The sequence below is a fragment of the Drosophila rhopaloa genome, unplaced genomic scaffold (assembly GCF_018152115.1).
Source record: "Drosophila rhopaloa isolate 14029-0021.01 unplaced genomic scaffold, ASM1815211v1 contig_115, whole genome shotgun sequence".
Classification (NCBI taxonomy): domain Eukaryota; kingdom Metazoa; phylum Arthropoda; class Insecta; order Diptera; family Drosophilidae; genus Drosophila; species Drosophila rhopaloa.
In genome coordinates, this window is record NW_025334990.1 from 14,344,598 (window position 1) to 14,368,160 (window position 23,563).

Below are 23,563 nucleotides of genomic sequence, written 5' to 3' on the forward strand. Positions count from 1 at the left end.
TCCCTCCGTAATCCTAGGAAAAAGTCCCAGTTTACCTGGTTTGGTTTTTTCATTTATAGTTTTATTGCTATAAGGACAATTCTTAACCTAGGGAAGGGAACTTTACTCCTTGTACCACTTGGTACGCTTCGGTTTCTTAATTTTACCTCCCTCGACTCCCTTGACGCCGCCGCCTTCTTGATTTCCACTAATCATGTTCTTGTACTTATTAATTAAGGGTCGCAGATCATCCTTTTCCTTCTTGCGTCCCTGCTTAGGCCGATTATTAGCTTTGCGTTCTGCCAGATGCGATTCCCTTATCTTCTTGTTCTTCTGCTTGCGCTTCTCGGTCTTCACCTTCTTCAAGTGCTCCTTTGCCTGTTCAACAATCTTCTTTTTGGATCTCATCTTCAGCGAGGTTCCTGGCTTTGCTGCCGTGCCCACGTAGTCGCTCTGGACATCACTGGCCTGCTTCTTCTCGGTGGCTTTTCCCTCGACTTTGGCTGCTCGCGATGCCTCCAGTTTCTTGATGTGTTTCTGCAGTTTGGCTTTGTTGTCTGTCTGGGGAACCGGGGGCTTGTCCTTTTGGCCATTACGCTTCTGCTGGCGTCGGTCCTTGCGCTGCTGTTGCTTATTCTGGTATGTAGGATTGTTTTGCTTGGAGCGCTCCGTGCGCTTTTCTTTGATTTTGTGAACGGCGCGATCCTCTATACTGAAGGCCACAATGGGACGCTAAAAGATAAGTTGAAGATGTATTGGTTGCGAGAGATTCCACCACTAAATAACTTACATTCTGGGGTCCAAATATACTAGGATTGTTGTTTAGTTTCCGCAGTGCTGTCAGAGCTCTCTGATGCGTGTCGAAGGAGAGAAAACCAAAGCCCTTGGACTTGCCCTGCGGATGCTCCGGAGTAACCTTTTGTTCCCGCATAACTCGGCATTCGTGGGGCCGGAAACCTGTGTAGGTCTGAGCCATTTGTTTCAGCTTATCGTTGTCGTAGTTTTGGGGGAGATTGTGGATGGACAAACGGTTGCGGGACACAAACCTAGAATACCATTCATTTGGTTAGAAATTTACCTACTAAGATGTCTTTTAATTTTACCGATTCAAGTTCTTGAGCACCTGTGTCTTCACCTGCTCCAGTTCATGGCGCTTAGCCATATCTGAAGCGGAAACCCCATCGGCTGCCTTTGCTCCAGACATGATAAGACCTTCTCTGGCTAAGTACAGATTTCGGGAGTCCTTGGCGTCATCTTTTTTGCTGTCTTGCGTCTGCTTCGTCTTCATTTCCTCTCGACTCAGGGCAGGATGAGGATCCAGGACTTCATCCATTAGCTTAAACTCCGTGCCTGCTTGCAGGCAGAGATCTGCCGACTCCTTGGCCTTAAATTTAACAAAAGCAGTGCCTTTGGAGTGGCCAGAAACCGCCTGTCGATTGATGATGGCATAGTTGACCAAACCAAACTTGCGGCACACCTTCCGCAAATCCGCATCATCGGCATCGAAGGGAACGTTCTTAATAAAGACTGTGCAGCCTTGTTGGACATCGTTGGAGATTTGCTTCTCCTTTTTGACATTTTCGATGTTTAATTTGGATTTTAATTCATCTTTGTCTTCTTTTTGATCGTCGTCCTCGTTTTCGCCTTCAGATTCTTCGTCGTCCTCTTCATCTTCATTAGATTCCGCATCAGAATCCTCCTCGGACTCGCCCTTTTCGTCTCCAGCTTCTTCGTCACTTTCCTCCTTGACTTCCTTCTCGTCGCCGCTTTCCTCTTTAACCTCCACCTTTGGTTTCTTCTCATCCGGCTCCTCGTCCTTGGGGTTCTTGGCCACATACTCATCCTTGCCCAGGGCCCAGTCGACGAATACCTTTCGTCCCAGCAGCTCCTTTCCATTGGAATGCAGAATCGCCTTGGTGGCCTGGTTAATGGACTCGTATTGGACAAATGCGCAGCCCACCAGCTTTCCATCGCCGCGCTTAAGGATGTGAACGTCCTCCAGTGTGCCCCATTGTCCGAAGTGCTCCCGCATAGAGTCCTCCGTAGATTTGTAGCTGATGTTGCGCACGATGAGGCGCGCCCGCTTCTTTTGGCGCCGCTCTTTCTCCTCCTTCAGGCGCTGTGTATTAAATGGATTGCGGCGCTTCCGGGCCTGCTCTCCGGCCGCCGTTTCTGGCGGGGATTCCGCCTCTTCATCCTTTAGAGGTTTCATTTTTTTAAGCTCCATTTCGCACGTGGAGATTTCAATTGTTTTGGTATCGACTTAGCGGTGGCAGCACTTCGATAACTTTGCCGAATTCAGTTTACCAACACTCTGAGCTGTTATATGGCAACGCTGCCCGTTTGTTTACAAAATATTCTACAAAAATCGTTTTTAAAACATTAATTTTAACAACTTTCATATGGAAATACAAAACTAAGTCTCTTGTTTGGTCTCAAATAACTGGTGGAACTCTGAGGGCGTCTTAAAGTAGTCAACTAGCAGCATGGAGGAGCGGTCCCCAAGTTTGTACATAATATGTCTCCAGGGATTTAAAAAATTTTTGTATTCAGCTATTTGTCCTCTTTCGAAATAGTGCTTCACAGTTCCCAGAGGCAGTTGGGAGCCATAGACAGCCACATACCTAAAAAAAAGTGAAATGTAGAATACAAATTTAGATTTCATCATTCCAACGTACTTTTCCGAGCTCTTGTAAATCCTTAAGGGATATTTCGCCACGAAAGCGCGTATCGCCAGATTAATAAGAACAAATCCCGTTAGAAAGTAGTACAGATCAGATTCCTGGGACACCAGTATAGCAATGTCCATTTTTTGGACCGTATTTACGAAATTCATGGTGGTGGCCCAGTGATAGGCAGCCACCAAGCCCAGAATCGAAGTCGTTGCGGTGGACATATTCTTCGTCCAGGTCACATAGCTCTCGATGGGCGCCCGGTAGATCAGCTTATAGTTATCCGGAAGACTGTCGCCGGACAAGAGCTTCCTTTCAACTTCGCCGGAGCCCACATTCCGCCACTTGCAAAGCGAATTACTTGTGCTGAATGGAGAGGTATTATTATTAGGTCAGTTTGTAAAGATATAAACAGATAATCACTCACTGCAGACTCTGGTAATGCGATATAGCCGTAATTGGCCTTAAATTTACCAATTTAACACTTCGTAGGAGAGCCGCACACATTTTGTTTTGCTGTTACATATGTTTTTGGAAAGCAGTCCAGCCACAATATCAGCTGGCGCTGGCGTTGCCGGATAGCTGCTGTTTTTTTCCTGACCGAAACTGGGCACTGCTTACTGCAAAATGCTTTTCGAGCGGCTCACTGCTTTCTTATTTTGAAGATTGGCGGCTGTTTTCAAGGGAAAGATAGTTCATTTTCAAATGTTCTTTGTTTTATTTATTATATAACGGGGTGGTATTAGCGCCTCAGTTTTTTTTCTGCTAGAATAGTGTAGGAAAAATGCAATATAATGGTATAGTTTTTGTTAGGAATGGTTTCATATATTAACAAACATCGAAAACAATTAAACAAGCTGCTTAAAAATTAAACTTGGAACATTTTGTGGTATTCCTCAAATTAATGCAATTTTTTTAAACTTTTTTCAATCGTGAATGGAATACCCTAGCTATGAGTTGCGCGAAAACGTAGTCTGGCAATATACTCAGCTGTATGACGGCGTTGTCGGATCGTCCGGTCATAGGTGCTAGGAATTTAGATTCGGACTTCTACCTAACTTTGTTTTCGATTCCTTCGAGTTTATTCAGTAGGTAAACAACACAGCTAGTAAACGCACATCAGTGTTTTTTCCAATTTTAGATAGGAACACATTGTATAGGTCGGGTATTATTTATATTTTTGATAACATTAATGGATTCAAAACGCGCGGCCCTGGAAACCGGTGACGGTCCGGATGCGAAGCGGATGGATAACACCGAGGCTCGGGACAAGGCCAAGGAGCCATCGCCGGGCGATGGTAACCAGATAACCATGCTGGGCAAGCATGTGGCCCCGTACACGGGCAACGGATGCACTCCTCCTCTGGAGTCTTATATGTTCGAGACGACTCCCGCTGGGAGCCAACTGATGCCATGGAACTCGGCCGCCGATGGGCCAACTTCCGAGAACGATGCGGAGCTGGAAAACAGTACCAGTGATAACAAGAAACGTGAGCTGTCATTGAGTGACGTTTGTCTGAATCCCAGATCTTAATAAGCCTTTTTGTCAATGTCCACCAGCCGGAACTACCAAGATGTCCCGGCGGGAAGTGGCCAAACGCCGCCGCGAGCACACTTTGAAGGCCCTAGCCCTAGAGCGCGAGTTAACGAACAAGCCGGGTCAGTCACCCTCAGCCGTGGTGCTGCTTATTCGGTTTCCAGACCCCGATATCACTGCTCCCATGCTGGCCGGGATATCGAAAGAGATTCGTGACGTAGTCCTGCCCGTCTGCGTGGCTCCGCGCTACTGTCTAGTGCACCTGAGGGCCGGAGCCGATGTCGAGGCCACCATTCGTGATATCAACAAGGTGCGCTTCGGCACCGGGTTTTTGCAGGCCGAGCTCAAGCCCTTCTCCGATGAGGAGCAGGCCGAGTTTATTGATCCTTGCTCGTTGTACGTGAGCAACATACCCTTCAATATGACCACCTCGGCCATCAAGGCCTACTTCGCCCACGCCCTGCGGGTGGACATCGGAGTGCTGAAGCGAGAGAAGCGCGCTCGTTATGCCTTCGTTCGATACGCGTCGCCTGACCAGACAATGGAGGCGTTCAAGGAGCTGGTTGACTCTCCACTTAATAGCCGGACTCTTATGGTCCGGTACCGGAGGCTTCGGAAGCGCGCAGGCATGCCCACAGTGAATTGTAACAGCTGCCATCAGAGGATGCCCTCGCCAAGCGCCGACGATGACAACGCCGACTGCAAGGTAATAACACCACCGCCCGTGGAGTCGATCATCATCAGCGACAGCGACAACTGCTCTGACTCCAGTGGCGACGGCAAGGGCAAGAGCAAGCCGAAGGACAAGATGAGCGAACAAGAGAGGGAGATACAAAAGCTCAAGCGTCAGATGGCCGAATACGGTGCTATCATAAAGAACTTGCAAGTCAAACAGATCACCTTAGGAGGTATGTTGGAGATGAAAGATTTTAAGCCATCAAATGAGATTTACTTTTCTCTTCCATTTACAGATTTATTTATATCTGATCTTACGCCGAAAACAGAGCCGTGCGCGAATCCATCAGCTTGTATACTAGGATCCAATGCGATCCACCTAATGCGCGACATCAAAACGGAGTGTGCCTATTTGGGGATTCCCGATAATGGCACTGCCGATCAAGAACTGGCTGAAAAGCTAACCCCGCAGCCTCTAGACGATAGACGGAAGAAAGTCAAAAGTATATTATCTGTCGAATAGTGTCCTTTGCCTCACGTCCTTCCGTATCTTACTCAGCAACCTGTTTTGGCTGGATGTTTTCAGGTCCCTTCAGACGACGCAAGAGTGCCAAGCAGACTGCTGACAAGTATGAGGATTCGAGGGCATCACCAGACAAGGATGACAGACTCGAGGAGCTCTACGCTCAACTGGAGTGCGATCCTTAAGTTGTCATGCTTACGTCTACCAAATTACTCGTCGTAGGCGACTCTATCAATAATAATTTTGTTTATTTTTTATTGGACTTCTGTTTGTTTATTTGTTATCTTTTCTGTTTTGTTCAGTTTCTCTCATTTCAGCGTACATTTATGGTATACAAAATAAAATTACACATAATAATACGTAAGATAAATAATATTTCGGTTTTAAATATTAAACCCGAACAAATATCGCTTAAGGGACTGTCTTAAATATCACTTATATAATAATCATATGTACTCGATGATGATTTTTATATTAGTTTATATATGGTCAAGTCAAGTCACGTATTGTTTCATAAACTTAAAACTTAAAACATTTACAGTTGCCAAATTGTTGCACAGCTGTAGGAACTCTCGGAAGTTCATGTCCCATGTGCACACATTAACAATTAATTCTAAACTAAAGTACGTTCAATGCTCAGTATAAATTTTTGTTTGGTTCTCTCCAATTCTTTGCATATGGCTCGTTAAATTTAATATCGCAATTTGTCATTACCAAAACAGTTGGCTACATAAAGAACTTCTGCTATGATATGACTTCTGATCGGTTTTCGTCGTTAGAATGCGGAATGTTATAAACTATTTCATTATATTTAAGGCTGATTTTATTTACACAACAACAAAAGTATTTGATAAGGCACCTGTTTCACATGCTGATCGCTCAATTTACAATTGATATTCTGTTCGATTTCAATTTGTTTTTTTTTATTTCGTAATTTTTTTATTTGGATTTCCTCTCATCGTATTCGATATGATGTTACGCATTTGAATTTTAAGCACTTTTGGTGTCCAACGTGCGGCAAAATTTTAGAAACTTTACTCGAGTTGCAAGCTTTGTTCCTATGGTTCAAAAAATGCACTGCCTATAGGTCGCTGGTATCGGTGGCTCTTTTAGCTAACGATGAGTTTGGAGACGAGGCACATCAGGATGGTGGTGATCACAGTGCTTACGGCGGAGTTGCTCGTCATTTTCGTTTGCGACATGGCTCCATTTCCGGTTCGCTCAGCCACTTCCGGTGCGATGGGTTCGTCGTTGGACTGGTGATCGCCCACGGCTATGGAAAATTGGGGTTCCAAAATATAATGTTAGTTACGTTATACGTTAAGCTATTCAAGTTAGGAATGTTTTGTGCAGAAATGTCTTAGATCTAAGCTATAAAGTTATAGAACTGTATTAAGTTTTTTTGTCGGACGTGATTGTTGGGGTATTTTAAAAGCAATTAAATAGAAAAATGAATATAACTTAAGTAACTTAAGGGGGGGGGATCAAATAATAATAATTGATGTAACATACTCTTCACTCTGTAAACTCGTTTCTTTCTATTTGGCTTGGTTTGGCGTTTCGGCAGGCGGCGCAGATCTTGGGCGTGGCATGTATTATATATGTTTCGATTTGATGGTTTACTTTATTCAGACAGAGATCACTCAAGCGGGTTCGATGGACAAGCACTAATGCTGGCAATTTACAACGGGACTGGGCTACAACACATGGATGAGCACGAGATCCTCTAGAAGAATCTGTTCGTTAGGCCCCACATCCAGCCGGGCAGAATACCCTGATTCGGCACTTGCGGTGCTGTATATATCAAGTGCGTATACAAGAGCCGCAAATTAAAAGTTTTTTTTTGTTTTAGAGAAACAAAAGTAGAGAAGAAAAAGCATAAATAAAACAATTCTTCGGGAAAGAATATATCAAAATTGCATTCGGGGAGGGCGGGATGTGCTCAAACAAATACGTATGTGGCAGTAATGCGATAGCAGTCTAAGATCTGGATGATACTACAGTGGAGCAGGAAGAATCACCATGGCGATTACGACTACAAAGGGAGAGGCGAAGGCGAAGGAAGACAGGAAAGCTCTGTTTTTGATTGCTATATGCTTAATGGGGGCGGCACATTCGCTTTGTAATTCTTCTGATGTACATATGTGGGTGGTTAAATGGAGTTTGGTGTTCGTTTTGGTTCGGCTGTTCTTGTAGTTGTTGTGTTTTTTCTGGATGTGTGCTGTGGTTAAATGTTCTTGTTTTTGTATCCACGTCTCTTAAAGCCTGCAAGAAATATACATACATACAGACAGATGACAATGACGAATACATTTCGAGTTCTGGAGTTCGGCATTTTGCTTTTGTTGAATGCAAATTTAACGATTATGGGCCAGGCACGTGCATGCGATGGTTAAGCGAGTGTCATACAAATATCCGATTGTGGGTCATAACGGGATGTGTGGACCACATATATGGCCCCATATACCCGATTATTTATAATACCCGCCGACTTTTTGCTTCCCATGCAGGTGTAATTTTTTTTGTTTGCTCTAGATTAGTACGTTTTCGGTTTGTTCATGCAATTAACGTGGGGATTTCAGGTGTGTAAGTGTAAGTTTGGGTGGAGTGGGTGGTTCGGTGGTTTGGTTGGGTGGTGAGTGGGTGGTTTTTACGTGTGGTTCAACCCAGCCATTTAGCCATTTGAAATTTTGTGCCGAGGGTGCCAAAACAAGGAAACGGTTACGCATAAACATGGTTCAAGTTTATGCGGTTTTCAGACTACAGGGTAAAGAGTTTAGTTCAGGGGAGTGGAAAATCAAATATTAATAGTACCATATCTGGATAAATACTTAGTGCTAAGGAACTACGCTTATACCATAGGGTGTTTTTTATAGGAGTGTTTTCTTTTTTTAGGGTTTTCATTTTTTGGGACTTGTGGTGTTTAACAAATAGTGTTGTTTTTCTTGGGGTGAGTTAGTTAGTAACTTATTGCAGATGGTTTATAGGTTTTGATGGGCTCTACAGTTTAGTTGGTTAGATTGTGCGCATGCTAGGATTGTGACTTATAGGCTAGGAAAATGGTTTTTGGTGGAGTTGATCTTGGACCACAGTTAGTGAGACCGACTGACCAGTAGTTTTTGTTGCTGTTGTTGTTGCTGTAGATAATTGCTTTATATTTTTTTCTTGGCTATTAAACTGTAAGCAAGATATTAAATTATTGTATAGCTTTTTTTATTAATAGCTGTTTCTTAGGCTTAAAAACTTTTTTATACATGGTATGCTAAATTGAGTTCGTTAGTTTAATAGGAAAAAAAAACCGAATACCGAAAGCATAAGATACAGATAGGATTAGATTGGTTATTGGAAGGAACACACAAATATTAGAAAGTGAAAAGTTTTGCAAAGTTAGGTTAGTATCAAGATTAGTAGCGCTAGAAAAAGAATATTATATAAATTGAGAGTAGATTTTAGTAATATGATTAGATATTTTAGATTAAGGTGTTAGTTATGTCGTATACTCGAAAGAAAAGTGTTTTCAGTTAAGTAAAACTCAACCTGAAAACACTGGAACAAAACTAAAGTAAAACACCACAAAATCAAGAGTAAAGAGAAATTAATAAATATACAAGATATATAAGTACAAAATATATATAGACTGATCAAAAGACATTGGACATACACAGTTTGGTAATTAGTTTTTTTTCAATAAGTATTATAAATGTATTTCTTCCATAGGCAACAAAGACAAACACATTCGACTTGAGTAATAGAATTTCACTACATAGACATTAACTTAATTAAACATACCATATAGATAGGATTTATTATTATTATCATTTCATGACTCGTAACTTCTTCTCGCTAAGTAACAACTCATACAAGACTTCTTTCTATGAGATCTTTTTGACTTTACAAAGTTTGGGATTCGCTTATCGTGGATCCAGTAGATCGATTCGAGCTCAAACAAAACTACCGCCGAGTCGGTCCCACTCACCTGCGTCGAAATCATCACCATTACCATCGTCGGCATGCGGGATCATGGAGTGCTGTTCGAACTCGTTGTCCGAACCCTCGACGATATTACCTGTGGACGAGGGCGTGTTCTTGCAGCCGAACCACCAGTGGGCGGTGGGTCTGGGGAAGGGGGGCGTGGCCGAGTCCACCTGGGGGAGGATTTAAAATAGTTAATTATGATTAGTTAATGTTTCTTAGGTGAGCTATTCTTACAGCGAATCGGGCATCGTGGAATCGGTAGTACTGGTTGCCCTTGAAGAAGTACGTGTACCCATTAGTGTACTTGAGCGCAGCGTCCAGGTTATTGGGCAATCCCTCCCAGTTGGAAATGGGCTTGGGATAGCTGATCTTCACAGGTGGCCTCTTGGCCGGATCGAAGCGCCAGAACTTGCTGCCCTTGAAGAAGTAGATCTTGCCATTGCCCCCCCAAACCATCGCGGCGTCCAGATGATCGGGAATGCCAGTGAATCCCTCGCTGATCTCCTTCGGATAAACGCCGTCCATCTGGCGTCCCTGGTAGCGCCAGTACTGAGTTCCCTTGAAGAAGTACGTCTTGCCGTTCTTGTACGTGAACGCCGCATCGATGTTGCTCGGCAATCCTGGCCAGCCCTTGGAGATGAGCTGCGGGTAGCCCTCCTCCACTGAGTCCGTGGTCAGCTTGTAGTACTTGTCGCCCTTGAAGGCGAAAGTCTCGCCCTGCGCCGAATTGAACATGGTGTCCACCTTGGAGTCCTTGCAAATGGAGTCGTCCAGCGGCACCTTGGGCGGGGTGAATGGTCGCTGGGTGGAGGGCGGGTAGATGTTGGTGGGTCTCAGCTGGTTGGTCTTCCTGCCATACAGCGACTGGATGGCCGACTTGTCGTCCTCGTCCAGCTTGAAGACGGGTTCGAAGCCGCGGTAGAAGGGCGCCATCAGAGCCGAGCTCTGATCGGAGTGGGAGAGTCCCAGGGAGTGTCCAAATTCATGGGCAGCCACCTGGAAGAGATTGGTGCCACGGGGCGAGCCAATGGTCCAGAGTTCCGCATCGTCGAAGTGGGCATCTCCTCCGAAAACGGGGAAGAAGGCGTGAGCCAGGGTGCCACCTTGACCATCGAAGGCATCGCCGTCACCATGCTCGCTCTCCACAAACCTGGTCAAAAGGAGTGGTTAGTATTCTTGGTCAAAGGCTTCTTAGAGATATGCACTTTGTACTATCCACAAAACTAACTACTCACTTAATCTCAATATGCACGGGACCGGAGGTCTTCCTGGTGAAGGTCAGATCGGTGTCCTCGGACCACACGGCGAATGCGCGACCGATCTCCGCATCCACATCCACGCGCTTCAGCCGCTTGGGGTACTTGGAGATCTTGTAGGTGAGGTTCTTCACGCGCCAGCGACTTCCCTGCAAAGCGTACCGCTTGGACCGACTGTCGCCGGTGCCCACACGATCCCTCACTCCGCAACGTGGCAGGGACATCAGCTTCATGGTCTCCGAGTCCAGTTCACCGGTGACATTCAAGCCAGCGAAGTTTTGGAACTCCTCGATGGCGCTGACCCATGTCTGCTGGTCGTGCAGTCCACTGCTCGCCGGATTGCGCGCCGAGGCGGGTAGATAGCCAAACTGGGACAGATAGATCTGGGGGTAAGGAAAGGAGAGCGGGAAATCGGGGTTGAATGACTGCAGGGACAACAACGGGCGAAGATCAATGGGGCTGCGCCTGATGGCCACCCGTTGTGGCCAACTTGATTTATGGCCATCAGATTAGCCCGCAACGGCATGTCCTGGCTACTCCTCACTCTCTACTCTCTGTCGCCTGCCCATCTGACTTGCATAATTTATGACTGCCACAGTGGCTTATAATTTATATAAATAAACCGATGGGGAGAGGGGGCCCACACGGCGTATGCTTAATATGTATATGCAATGTATATATGGCGTTGGCCATACGTGACTGGCTGAGGTGTGAAAACTCTTAATCGATCTCTGTCCGTTGGCATCGCCAACATTAAGGAAGCGTTTCAATTGCTAATTGTAAATTGTAACATTGAGCAATCGAATAAAAACAGTTTGCCCATCAGGGAAGTGCACTTGTGTCGAGCGGAGAACAATGCGAGGTTATCTTAACAGTTAAGTTGTTCACCAACTAAATAGAATTTGTTGTCTGGCCAATTACAACGGCAAATTGTCTTACAGTGGGGATAGAGTTTTATGCGCTTAACGTTTTGGCAACACGAATACGATTCGATTTGGCATGTGGATCAGGTTCACCAGCCGTTTATGTGTCGCACATTCTTAATGACGCCGCCGTAGCTTCTATATATATATATATAAGTATATAGTACATGTTGTATAATGATTTGCCGAATCTTGCATAATGCCAGCTGACTGTTAATTTTATTGTGTTCTTTCCGCCTGCGAGGAAGTAAACATTTCGCTGGCTTCTTAGCCATTCAAGTCGCGTCTTCGCAGTGGCTCTGTGATCTTTTTTTTCTGGGTGGGTTGGCCAACAGCTCTTACCAACGATCAGCTGGGTCGGCCTAAAGGTAAACGAACTGTAAACAAAGCGGGGTTCAAGTGGAAAGTATCTGTCGCTCATCTCTTGAGAGATCCACTCGACATTCAGAATCAGATACAGAACATTTTGACTGACAGTAAGTCCGGTTGAATCATCGGCGGCGACCTTAGGAATGCCTCTTTATGCAATTAACATAATTACTCGCAGTGCACAATGTCGAATGGAGACCGCCTCCCCCGCCGGCGGCACGAACGTCTTGATTACCCAGAAATCACTGAAAAGGTGTTATGCCAGTTTCTTGGGATTGTAATGCAGCTTTTGTCATAGAACAAACAGACTGACGGCAATCGAATGCATTGTTCGGAGCCTCAAACATGAGCTCTTTCGGTTATCTTGTATCGATAAGATAACTCCCATTGGCAGCAAACAAAAGACCACTCAACCTGTCCGTAATTGAGTCATTTCTGACGCATTTCTTCCATTCAGAATTGAATGCGTCACAAGGCAAACGGAAGTCGGTGCCAAAACGGAAATGTTTATCCACTAATTTAACGTTTTTCATATAGTTTTTTTCGGGAGTCATCGGTCTACGATTGACAATACACCTGTTCCATTGCCACGATTTCAACGGTTAGCCAAATGCATCCGCATCGTTATACGTGCATTTGCATGTGCTTACCGATAATTCTCGGCGGGATTGGGACGATTAGATGCTCCGTGGCCATGCAAATCATTTCAAATTACACGGGCTCCAAGGGGTGAGGGCCACTGCAGTTGGGTCACGTTTCAGAGGGCGTTGAAATTGCACTTCAATTTATTATTGGACATTGACACAAATTTTTTTTGCCCGGCTCTGTTTGGCGGACAATCAAAACAGAAATGTCAACAAAGAATGGCTTTCGCCACGCCCCAGCACTCTAGATACTACACCCTATGTTACTAACTACAGGTGCACCGGAAAAAATTAGAACTTTAAAACAATAGGAAGATAGAACGTGCCTAGGTCTATAACAAAACTTTGCATTTCAATAGTTATATATAGATATATATTTATCTTTTTTATAGTTAAACAGAAAAGACTTTGTTTGTGATATAAAGGAAATTCGTTTTAAAGTAAACTTGACTTTGTTTCAACAGATAAGGATAAGTAAATGAATAATCAATAGATATATCCAAAGTAAAAACATGTCATTGATATTTTAGATCAAAATTTTTATGATTGAAAAATCGATTTAAATAAAGGTATGAGCTATTAAAATTAAGCCATGGATTTCCAGAGAATAATTATAAATATTTTGCGTTTGTGTAGTACGAAAGTAACTAGTAGTTTGTAAGGGGAAATATATATTCAGATGGTTGACCTGCTTGCCTGGTTTACTTAGCCGAAGGAGTTGAACTTGCGGGAAATGGCCCACGGGGGTTTGCCACCCAATGCCAAACTGTGGAGCTCGACTTGGCTGGGGAATGCACCTGTGTTTGTGAGCCCGGGAAAGTATGCTACAATTGCAATGCAACCTTCAAATATTTAACACAATTTGCACAGGTGCAAAGTTGCAAAGTTGCCGACTTGATTTGATTTCGCAAAGGGGAAATGGCTTTGCAGGTAAGCGAATAGGGAACTGCTCCTCGGAGTCAATGAACTTTCACCCATTTAAATTGAAGGCGTACTCGGACTCGTTTATTTCCGGCCGAAACAAGAACAGGACATGCATAAATTATAAACAAGTATCGTTTTGTGTATACTTTTTGTGTACACTCGCCGACGTGCCTGGTTGAAATTGATGAGAAAATTATTGGCCAGCGAGAGTGGGAAAACTCTTGGGTGTACCTTCTCCGTTTTTCGGGGGTGCGTGGTTAGTTTGCACTGGGAATGTGGGTCAGTCCGGGTCGTTGACTTTCGTCCGCTATAGAAGGGGACTTTGAAAGGTTCTCCCATCTGGCCGGAGTTCACCCATTTCCCTCTGCAAATTGCCTGCAAACAAACCTAGACCTAGTTGCACAAATATTTGCGTGGCACGTGCATAAACGAAAGTGTCTGTGACAATTAAAGGCAAATAGCGGAGGTTTTCCCTGCGTTTCCCTGCGATTTTCCCACCTTAACTGCGCATGCAATTTCAGTTGTCCAATCTCGCTGCCAACTAGCAAACAGGCTTAACTTGTTTAAATGCTTTTTAACTCCGGCGATTACATCATTACCCCTCACTCCTCAGCCGCAAATTGAAGCGCAGGCGCCTCATTTGGCGGCATTTCTTTTTGGGTTTCTATAACAAGCCGATTGGGCAGATTGGAAAAGAAAACTCAAAACTATAACGAAAGCCAAAACCACAGACGAAGGAAAAGTAAAACAGAAACTGGGCCATCGGCAGTCTTGAATGCGGCTTAAAGTTGTATAACGTTTTCAATTTAATTCAGGACCAGAGAGATGGATTAAATTGAAAGAATTTCGAGCTGGATTTTGCCAACTAAATTGGGTTATGGAGCGTAGTTTTGTACATAAAAGCAAGTGCACAGATAAAGGCTTTTGCGCAGCAAGAACTTTTAAATTTGAATAACGAAATGGACGTTTTAAATTCAGCTTTTGCAGACATAAAACACATCATTCAGCTCAGACAAATTCCTTGACATTTACCAGAAGGGTTTTACTAACTGGTTGGCAAGGGAAACTCCCACAAAATATTTGACATTTCCATACACCGCCCAAAGGTGTCTTTCTGCCACTTTTTTCTGTGCAACTTTTTTTTACCCTTCAAGTGGCTAATTCACATAGCGATAAATAAGCGTCAAGATACTAAGATAACCGGACAATAAAAAGCGCTATTCATGCAAAAGTCAGGCAAAAAAGGATTTTATAGCTGCTGCCATTTGCAAGCCTTTTTAGGCGGTTGTTTATGGCAAGACGCGTGAAATGCTAAGCTATGGATGACCTTAGGGAAGTCTGAAAAGGAGAAAGGATGTTGGCGCAGCAAAAACTGTCTATTCGAACTATTTGTTTGCCAAGTGGCAAGGCTGTTGCAGCCTTTTGTTTAACACCTCGCGAAGGTCGCACGCAACTATTTCATAGGCAAATCAATCAAACTTGGCGAAAAGCATACAAATTCAAACAGCTATTGATTAGTTTGCCCAGGAAAAGTCTGAATTAGCCTGACGCACGAATGGATTTTCTTAAAGTTGGCGACTTTGTTCAGGCTTTGATTAAGTTATAATTAGACCAGGAAAGTTTTACGGGTTTCTCTGGTTCTTAGGCGTGTTTTTTTGTGCTGTTCGCCCACAGTGATGACGAATGCCTGAGCTCATTTCAATTTCGTTCATTCGTACGAGTAATTAACCTCTTGACAGCTCTATTATGTGCGGGGTATAAACTTGCTCTCCAGACGAAATGACTCACCCCGTAATGGATATAGTTTTTCCTGCTCCGATCAGATCGCACCAGATCTAATCAATTAGGATTATTTATTGTTGCCATTGAGAAAGTGGAATTTGATCGGGGAAGATTTATCAAATCACGATTTCCTCCTTGCTCCAGCGGTGGTCTGCGCGATTTGCATTCCCCTGGGAGATTTATTAGAAAGCGTTTTGCGATCGGGTGGGAACAAAGAACCTGACATTGGAGAGACAAACACGTCGGCCGTCGGTTGAGTGTCGCCTTTTGGCTGCTTTTGGGGCGACTGGCCAGCGACAACGAGCCAAGTTATAGGCAACGCGCCCAACATACCAATTAGCCAAGTCACCGGATTGCCGGGGAGTTACGTAAAACATAAATAAAACCTAAAAACAATGTTAAGCACGCGCTAATGCGTGCTGGGGTATCAGAATCATAGCGAATCGATTGGCTATTGCACCTGTGAGAGGCGGGCGATCGTAAATGGTTGATCAGGAAGTTCTGGAACTGCTTATCCACTTTTTCCCCCAACTAATTTATGCAAGTCTGTGGCAAGTAAACGTGATTAGCTTCGGGTACATAGCTCCAAGTGCAAACGTGCCGATGCTGCAGCAATTGTTGAATTTGTAAATGGAAATTACATTCGGCTAAACAGCAATCATGACAAGCAATTAACCAGAGATAAATATTTATAAATTGAAAGCGTGGAAATCAAGCCGCTTGAGCAGAGGAATAATTCGATTAGTGGAAATGTATAATTTATGGGCTTTGGCTATCAATTTTTTTTATTAAGTAATTTGAAATGAATGCTGGAAGAGTTTAAGGTACATTTAACAGTAGCTTTTTTATGATATTCGCTTTTCTAAATTATTTACAATCTTAATCGATGTTTTTGCTTGGGGTAATTTTTATTTATAGGACCATCATTATCAAATATTATTTGTGAAAGATATTTAATGCAATTTCTAATACCCACAGATAACTAATGACAGTGACAGGTTAAGAACAGTTTTAATTGGGTTTTCCAACAAAACAGCGAATCTGGATCATTTCTAAAAGATAATTATAACATGTTTTGATTGCAATGCTTAATAATATTATTTTTTAAATTAACATTTTTTTTTATATTTTGTAGGACCTTAAACCAACCATTTATAAATTTTAAATGCACAGAGATAAGCACATTCAACGCCAGGTTACCGTGTATTTTAAATGTGTGTTCCAAAATCTCAAGCAAATTTAATGCCAGTGCACTTTGTGAATTAAAGAGGGGAAATTCCCAAAAAATGTCTTAGGTCGTCATTATGCTAATCAGTGGATTGATTAGAATGGACTTTCTTTTCAGCCAGCTTTACTTGATATTTTTCCATTCTGAGATCATTGGGAATTGACACTCATTTAAGGGAATGCATTTGAATCGATTTGCTGGCCAGTCAATGGCGTGAGAGTTTTCCTGGTGGAAATATACATTTTCCGCTGGCCAATGTCACGAGCGATAACGATAGCGATAATCAGACTGCAATTAGCCGGCGGGCATGCACTTTTCGAGCCATCCGACTAAGGCTAAGGCCAGAACCTCTGAGCCGGGCCAAAATCGTGTGTGTGAGTGGAATAAAATTCACGTTGACATGCGATGCGCGTGAGCCTGTTGCACAGTCACAGCCGTGAATACGAAATATTTCCACCAGATACACGTATGTACTGTGTGTCTAGTGTAAAATTAAGTATAATTTCAAAATGCAACCAGCTCGGAACTCTGAGCGCCTGGCACGCCTGTCATGCAAATCGGAAGTAAAGCCACCATATAAACTATATAGTATATATAATACATATCGGGATCGGGCGAGACAGAGCCAGACAAAGTGGCTATCTCGTGCAGTTAACTGTCACCTCAAGTGCAACAAACTGATTCTGATTCTGATTCATTTCCATTCCATTTTCTTTCCTGTTTAAGTACTGAGCCCTCAGCTCCCTTCAGTAATTTAATGTTATTATAATCCCTTTTTTTTATCAATTGCATGCTATATATTTTGTATAGTGCATGAGGAAAAATATTACGAGCTTTTATCTAAATTATAGATGAATCGTAGGATTTAATTTAGCAATTTAATGGGTACCATTAAATATTGTTTTTTTTTGGTTAATGTAATAACTTAATTATGTACTCACCTCTGCCTGTGTGGTGGTGGAAACGGGTGCCGTTTGTGCCGCTGCCAGAATGGAAAACAGGGTGCCTACGACTATGAACACTGTACTTTGGCAGTTTGTCATTTTGTTGCTGTTTCTGCAGTTGCTGTTGCTGGTTTGTATTCCCGCTGTTTGTCTAATTGTCATGTAGTTCCACTTGCTGGTAGCACTTTGAACTTTATATCACTGCAAAGGCAAAGGTGGAGAAAAAAAGGTCAATTAATATTTCATAAAGCCGGGCCAAGTAATAAAGCGGCAAACAGGAACGGGCCAGAATAGAACGAGGTGAAAGGAAAGGGAGCAGGCCAAGTACAAGTGCAAAAGGGCGAACGGAAATCGTGTCCTGCTAACTGCCAACCTTCCTCCTTTCTGCCACTCCCACTTTCCAACAGGTTGAATGTGGCACACATTCTTTGTGGCAGGTGGAACGGCAAACGGAAGTGGCCGGCGTTGCCAAGAATCGGGGGTTTTCTACTCCAAGTCGTAGTAAAAAATAGTACAACTGGAGTGGTGGCACTTGAGATGACCTAACCCGCCCGTCACCATCTGCTATAGTATACCCTTTATTATGCATGGTAATAACACGCTTTTTTATTATGAGAGCACAAATTGCACTCTCACATCTTGTGAAGCCATTAAGCCACCGGCCTAAGAATATACCCTTATCACAGTCAAATATTTGCAGAACCTGAAACCATATCACCGTAATCCCCACGTAGAGTATTTCGGATTCGTTGAGCCCCTTGGTTAACCAGCTGTCCTGTACCTGATATTTTGATCGGCCGAGATATAGAAAGTCATGTGGTCTGATGTCTGGCTAGCTCGGACGTCATAAACGGCTTTTGTGTAAGTTTAGACTCCAATTAGAATTTAATTTTAGACTGTGCGATGGTAAATACCAAGTCGGCAATAACCGTTAAGGATTATGGGGGCCTTTTGTTGATATTCTGATATTTGATTTGCTAAAAATAGCCAGAAGTTTTGCATGGTGGCTGATATGCATATATATTTTTCTTGATATGGATGGTGTTGACCTAGGGCGCGAGACAAGTGCTAGAATTGGCTAAATAAACTTTAATGTTTATGGAGATGTTTATCCCACTATATCTTGCATCATGCTGATCTGTCTCAGGTAATCGTCGCCTACTTTTTCCCCCAAAGGAATGGGTGTGACATCAGCCCAAATGACGGGCTAAAAAGTGCGATAAGTTGTATCAAGTATACGCCAAGTGGCAGTCACTTTTGCAAATATATGATATATATCTAGGAGTGGACACTGTACAGTTAAGTCTGCATTAGCCGACTCTTGTTGTTGCTGACTAATCGTTGGGGATTTCTGTGCGGCCACTTTTAACAGTCTTTTTTATGTACGGCAATTAGCCGCTAGATCCAGCCAAATGAACATGCAAATATATAATGAATAACGCACACTCCATTGCCCCGGTGTTATCTGATTACAATAATTTCTGTTAAGCAAATACCATAAATATATCCCATTTTCTTTTTTTTTTTGGGCAATTGTTTTGGCCGGGTTGAAGGTCGGCTGGCTGACAGTTTAAGGTTAGCGCCGTGTGGTTAACTCCGGTGATGGGTGATGGGTTGAAGGGGAAAGTGGAGAGGGTTCATGGGGTTGTCATAACAATGAACGCATTTCACTCGCTTGTTAAATCAATAACAGCGAGTTTTGAGTGCTTTGGCCAAAACAATCGATGGCGAAATTGCATTCAACGCGAAAGTTTGCCCTGTTTCTTGTATCATAATGGTTACGTATACGACATGTAGCACACGTCTGGGTGTGTGCTCGATGTTCTGAATTGGGTCATAAACAGGGCCTTTGCTTAATGCTGATAACGCGGATTTTTGGCCAAACCGGTTAGCCGGTTCCATTTAATCTTCTCTGAATCGAAAATTTTCGAAGAAGCAGCAGTGAGTCAAACTTTTAGATGCCAAAGCTTGTTTACAAATAAATTATAATAATAAATAAATATATATTCCAACCAGTTTCGCCAAACTTTCTGACGTCTATCGATAAATACCCCCCTAAAAATTACCCAACAACACTGCCGAATTCCACTTGCTATAGCTTTTTGGCATTGTTCACCTTATCAGTTGACTTATTCCCCAATGAATACGGCCCATAAGATAAGATATGATGGGGATCGGCTGGAAGTTATGTTGTGAAGTACCAAATAAATATTTTGGTGTATGAGTCGGACGCCCCATGTGGCCAAGTGTTACTAGAACTTGACCTTAGTGATAGCCAGCGCCAGCCATATCGTAAAGTTGGGCAAGTTGTGGCCCATGTCGAAATATTTCCAAATTGGAATCGCTATTCAAGTTCACCTCCAAAGTGGAGTGCTCATAGGGTGTGCGATTGTGGGTTAGGACTGATTAATGGGCTGATTTATCAGTTTGGTCCCGCTTCTTGACCTTTTCAATTAACTGCTGAGCTGCGTCGAGTGGGATGCAGTTTCAGATCAATGAACTATCATTGCTGCCTTTGTTGCCTGCATGTCGCTTGCAACACTTACAAATTAATTAATTAGCTCTCGGGCACATACATTTTTCTTTTTTCTCCTCTTGTTGTTTGTTGTAGCTGTCGTCGCTGCGTATTCCGCTGTGGATGTGTTGTCGTTGTTTATAATTTATAATCGCAATCCTTTTGTTTCTACTTTATTTTCGAGCTGACTGTGTGTCTTTATGTCTGGCTGCACTAATTGCCCGCTGGCACTTCCATTTTCCCGCTCGTTTCCGCGTTCAAAAACAAAACTCAAAACTGAAAACTCAAAACTGAACTGATTCACTTTTCGAATAACTTTCTGCGGATTTAAGCGGTTTGAACTTGGGTTAATATATTATCGATTTAAACTTCGTTTCTGTTTCTGTTTTTCTCGCCGCTAAACACATCCGCCCTGGACAGCGCGCAAATTTCAACTGATCTTCAGCGGTCGCTGGCAAACGACGACGACTGTTGCAGTCGGCAGAGGCGTCGACTGCGACGCCGACTGAGGCAGAGGCGGTACCGATCGTGTTTTGAGCTTTTGGGGAAAAAAAAAGGGGAAAAGCTTTTTGGGGCCTTAACAGAGGCGATGCTAACTGGAGACTCCGTTGCGGTGGGAGGGGGGCTGTCGAAACCTGTTGCCAATAATCGAAGTTGTCCCTTCCCCTCCCCCCGCATCTGTAGCCCAAGGAGAGGGGGGCGTATGAGTAATGCGGCTTCTTGGAATCATCCACATATGTGTCATACCAGCAGCCTCTGTGGCCACACAAATACACATTAAAATTCAGTGGCAATTGACAGTTTTTCTTGAAGTTTAACACATTCTCCTTTCCCCCTCGCAAACAGTTAAGCAGTTACAACTTAACAGCTCTCGTTTCTTAAAAATCGCATTCGTTTTCGACTGAATTTTGTGATCTCCCCGGCCTCTCCTTACAGATAAAGATATTTATGAATGAATCTGCGGTTTGGATTCCCCGTGCCCAAGCGATTTCTCAATGAATGAGTAATGCGTCAGCAAATAAGTTAATAAATGATAATCCCATTTTATTGGGGGCAAAGGTGTGCTAATAAGCAGTCACTTACTCAAAGGGCGTAGCACTTAGCTGCTTATAATTTATTATTTATTGTAAATAAATTAGGAAATTTTAAAAATAATGTTCTATTTAAGATTGTTTTTTTTTAAAGGCTGTTTTTTAAAAAAATAACAGATATACCAAATTATGGATGAATAAGCAACGGGATTCTTTATATATATTGGTTCTGGTTTCCTCAAATAAAAGAGTGAAAAATTAAGTTAGATTGCAAAAATTGGGGCGAAGTCACAAAAAGTTTTAATATTTTATGTGATACTACAAGAATAATGTCTTTCAGAATTATAATTATTAAACTCTTTTTTTTTAATATTTAAGAAATATTGAATGAAATATATTACAAAATTTTTTAAAACTATGTTCCCTATTTTAAAGTATTAAATCAAGTAAATTAACGTAAAGTAAGTTAATAAAGTGACGTATTTTTGCTATTTGCTTTTATAAAACATCTGGATCGCCTATTTGCATTCAATACAAACCGATTAGCACCAGCCACCGGGATTTGTGCTAATAAGCTATTCATCTCGGTGTATCTTCTTCTGAGAATCAATAAAATATTCCAGCTTATGTCTGTGCAATCCCATTAATTTCAATTGAGTGCAATTTTCGGTGAGTCAGAATCCAGAGTCGGCTGGCCACGTGAAGTAAATTGCTACCTAAATGCAAACAAATCTAGTAATCGCCTGGAACAATTGTTTACCAGCCGAAGGCAAAGGTTTCAGCTGGGCATGCAGCTAAAAAGCGCAAAGTAAATCCGACAGCCAGATAATAGGCGACATTTTGCCTTAACGACAATTCCTGATTCGCTTTATGGAACTGGCAGAACTTGGCAGAACTTGGCAGAACAAAGCGAGGGCTGAGAGACAAATCCGATGCTGTTGCTGCCACTTATCCGTGGACCAAGTGCATCTGGCCTGCTGTCAGTCCCCTCTTTACCATCCCCCATCCCCCATCCCCCCACTTGCCCATCTGGATATACGTGTGTGTATATGCATGTTTATTCTTCTGTTAAGGCAGTGGACAAGTTGACTTGTCGTCACCGCCTGCTGTGCGATGCAGTTTCTGCCCATGCCGTTGGAACAATGAAATATTTATGAGCTTCTTCTGCCTTTAATGACAACTATTTATGGTATTTTTAGACCATGCCCCCGACCCGATGAATGGCTGGCATTAAGGTTTGTTGGCTTCGCCGGCAGTGAAATGAACTTTTCCACACCGCATCAAAAATAATATACAAAAAAAAACAAGCGATTTCGCATTGACTTTTGCCTTTGAACTGTGGCACCAAGCCAAGCAGAACATATAATTGTCAAATAGATTAGGCGGATAATGCTAATTGTATATGAATATAGTATTTTTATTTGAATACAGTGCGCGACTCTGACTTTGAGTGCGAAAAACTATTTCTAAAACTCAATCACGTCACGGTCAGGCTTTGATAGTCGTTTGGCAAGCGATAAATGAAGTATCTGATGAATCTATATAATTATATGTATTCATGTATCGGAATATTACAGAGCGGCTACGTGATGATTGTTTAGGCCGGGTCTTTGTAGTCGCTCAATAGGCGCAATGTCAAATGCAAAGTCGGGACAAAAGATCACTTTCTGCCGATGATGCCGATGCCCATTGAGAAAGTGGAATTCCCTACCGGAGATGAGTCACTTGAGTATATGTACTTACCATAAGGCAGAGCAGACGAAAACTGTCTGTTCGCATTGAGCAAACAGAATTTGCATAAACTACTTTGTGAAATAATCAAGACGGTTACTCGTGTTCCTTCAACAAATATTGCACAAAGCGACTTTTGTTTTCTTAAAGTTCTTCACCGTGTTGTTTTAAACTTTATCAGTTATTATCTGCGACCGATTGCGATTAGATCTTCGAAGTTAGATAAGGCCCAGGCGAACTCATTCAGTGGCGAATCAAGGCTCTAGTCACTATCACTCTCTCACTTTGAGGGGAAATTCGCTACGATTGGGTTTTATCCATATTTATGTTCAGGTTGCCAGCATTATTCCCAACTTTCTGCTTAAAACGACTTGTTCCGAGAGGTGCGATAGCGACCGATTCACAGCAAGTTCCGATTGCGACTCGTCTGGCTTTGCTGTTTTCTGTTTTCTGTTTTCAGCTTTCTGCCTTTGTGGTGGCAGCTAAATAATGTTCGCGTCGTCGTCTTCGTACTACCCCTACTTCTTGTTTTTGTGCCCAGTCTAACAGTGTGTGTGAGTCTAATGGCCAAGACCTATGCTTGTGTTCGTTTCTAGTTTACGAGTCACGCGAATAACCATAATACACACTGTCATAGGTGGAATCCTAGTTTTGGTGGTTGAAAATTGTTAGCCGTCCCTTTGCCCTTCGTCCATTGCATGTGATTACAGAGCAACAGGATTAGCGGAGAAAGCTCTTTTTCTGGCTAGGACTAGCAGTTAGTAAGCTGTTAGCTGACTGTTAACTGTGCACAGAAAGAAACGGTGTTAAGTATTGATCGATTGGACCTTATTTATCTTTAAAATATTTATCATA

At 42.9% G+C, this 23,563-nt stretch overlaps 4 protein-coding genes across 11 annotated transcripts; 1 reads left to right on the plus strand and 3 right to left on the minus strand.

The window, feature by feature from the left end:
- Positions 1-30: 30 nt before the first annotated feature.
- Positions 31-2,307, minus strand: LOC108039904 (RNA-binding protein 28). The gene is made up of 3 exons (XM_017117076.2): positions 1,083-2,307; positions 770-1,025; positions 31-711 (listed from the first exon to the last, which is right to left on the minus strand). The coding sequence occupies exons 1-3, from the start codon at positions 2,204-2,206 to the stop codon at positions 103-105; spliced, it is 1,989 nt and encodes a 662-aa protein (XP_016972565.1). The 5' UTR covers positions 2,207-2,307; the 3' UTR covers positions 31-102.
- On the minus strand, positions 2,295-3,187 carry LOC108039905. Its single transcript, XM_017117077.1, has 3 exons — positions 3,079-3,187; positions 2,658-3,017; positions 2,295-2,603 (listed from the first exon to the last, which is right to left on the minus strand). Exons 1-3 carry the CDS (start codon positions 3,156-3,158, stop codon positions 2,396-2,398), a joined length of 648 nt encoding a protein of 215 aa, XP_016972566.1. The 5' UTR covers positions 3,159-3,187; the 3' UTR covers positions 2,295-2,395.
- Positions 3,188-3,656: 469 nt separating this feature from the next.
- LOC108039873 (protein painting of fourth) lies at positions 3,657-5,648 on the plus strand. Of its 2 annotated transcripts, XM_017117028.1 has the most exons (5): positions 3,657-3,739; positions 3,793-4,141; positions 4,212-5,096; positions 5,160-5,366; positions 5,423-5,648. In XM_017117028.1, exons 2-5 carry the CDS (start codon positions 3,844-3,846, stop codon positions 5,569-5,571), a joined length of 1,539 nt encoding a protein of 512 aa, XP_016972517.1. In that variant the 5' UTR covers positions 3,657-3,739; positions 3,793-3,843; the 3' UTR covers positions 5,572-5,648. The 2 variants fall into 2 exon arrangements, with proteins under 2 accessions (XP_016972517.1, XP_016972518.1); XM_017117029.1 differs by having other exon boundaries at positions 3,677-4,141; positions 5,450-5,648.
- A 650-nt stretch (positions 5,649-6,298) lies between these two features.
- LOC108039871 (matrix metalloproteinase-14) lies at positions 6,299-23,118 on the minus strand. 7 transcript variants are annotated; one of them, XR_001769035.1, is made up of 7 exons: positions 20,008-20,363; positions 17,429-17,632; positions 10,597-11,000; positions 9,596-10,511; positions 9,453-9,531; positions 6,899-7,180; positions 6,550-6,659 (listed from the first exon to the last, which is right to left on the minus strand). XR_001769035.1 is itself a non-coding variant. In XM_017117026.1 (6 exons), the coding sequence occupies exons 2-6, from the start codon at positions 17,591-17,593 to the stop codon at positions 6,496-6,498; spliced, it is 1,818 nt and encodes a 605-aa protein (XP_016972515.1). In that variant the 5' UTR covers positions 17,594-17,632; positions 22,721-23,118; the 3' UTR covers positions 6,299-6,495. The 7 variants fall into 7 exon arrangements, 3 of the variants coding, with proteins under 3 accessions (XP_016972515.1, XP_016972516.1, XP_016972514.1); XR_001769036.2 differs by having other exon boundaries at positions 6,899-7,651; XR_001769037.2 differs by having other exon boundaries at positions 6,899-8,146.
- Positions 23,119-23,563: the final 445 nt, after the last annotated feature.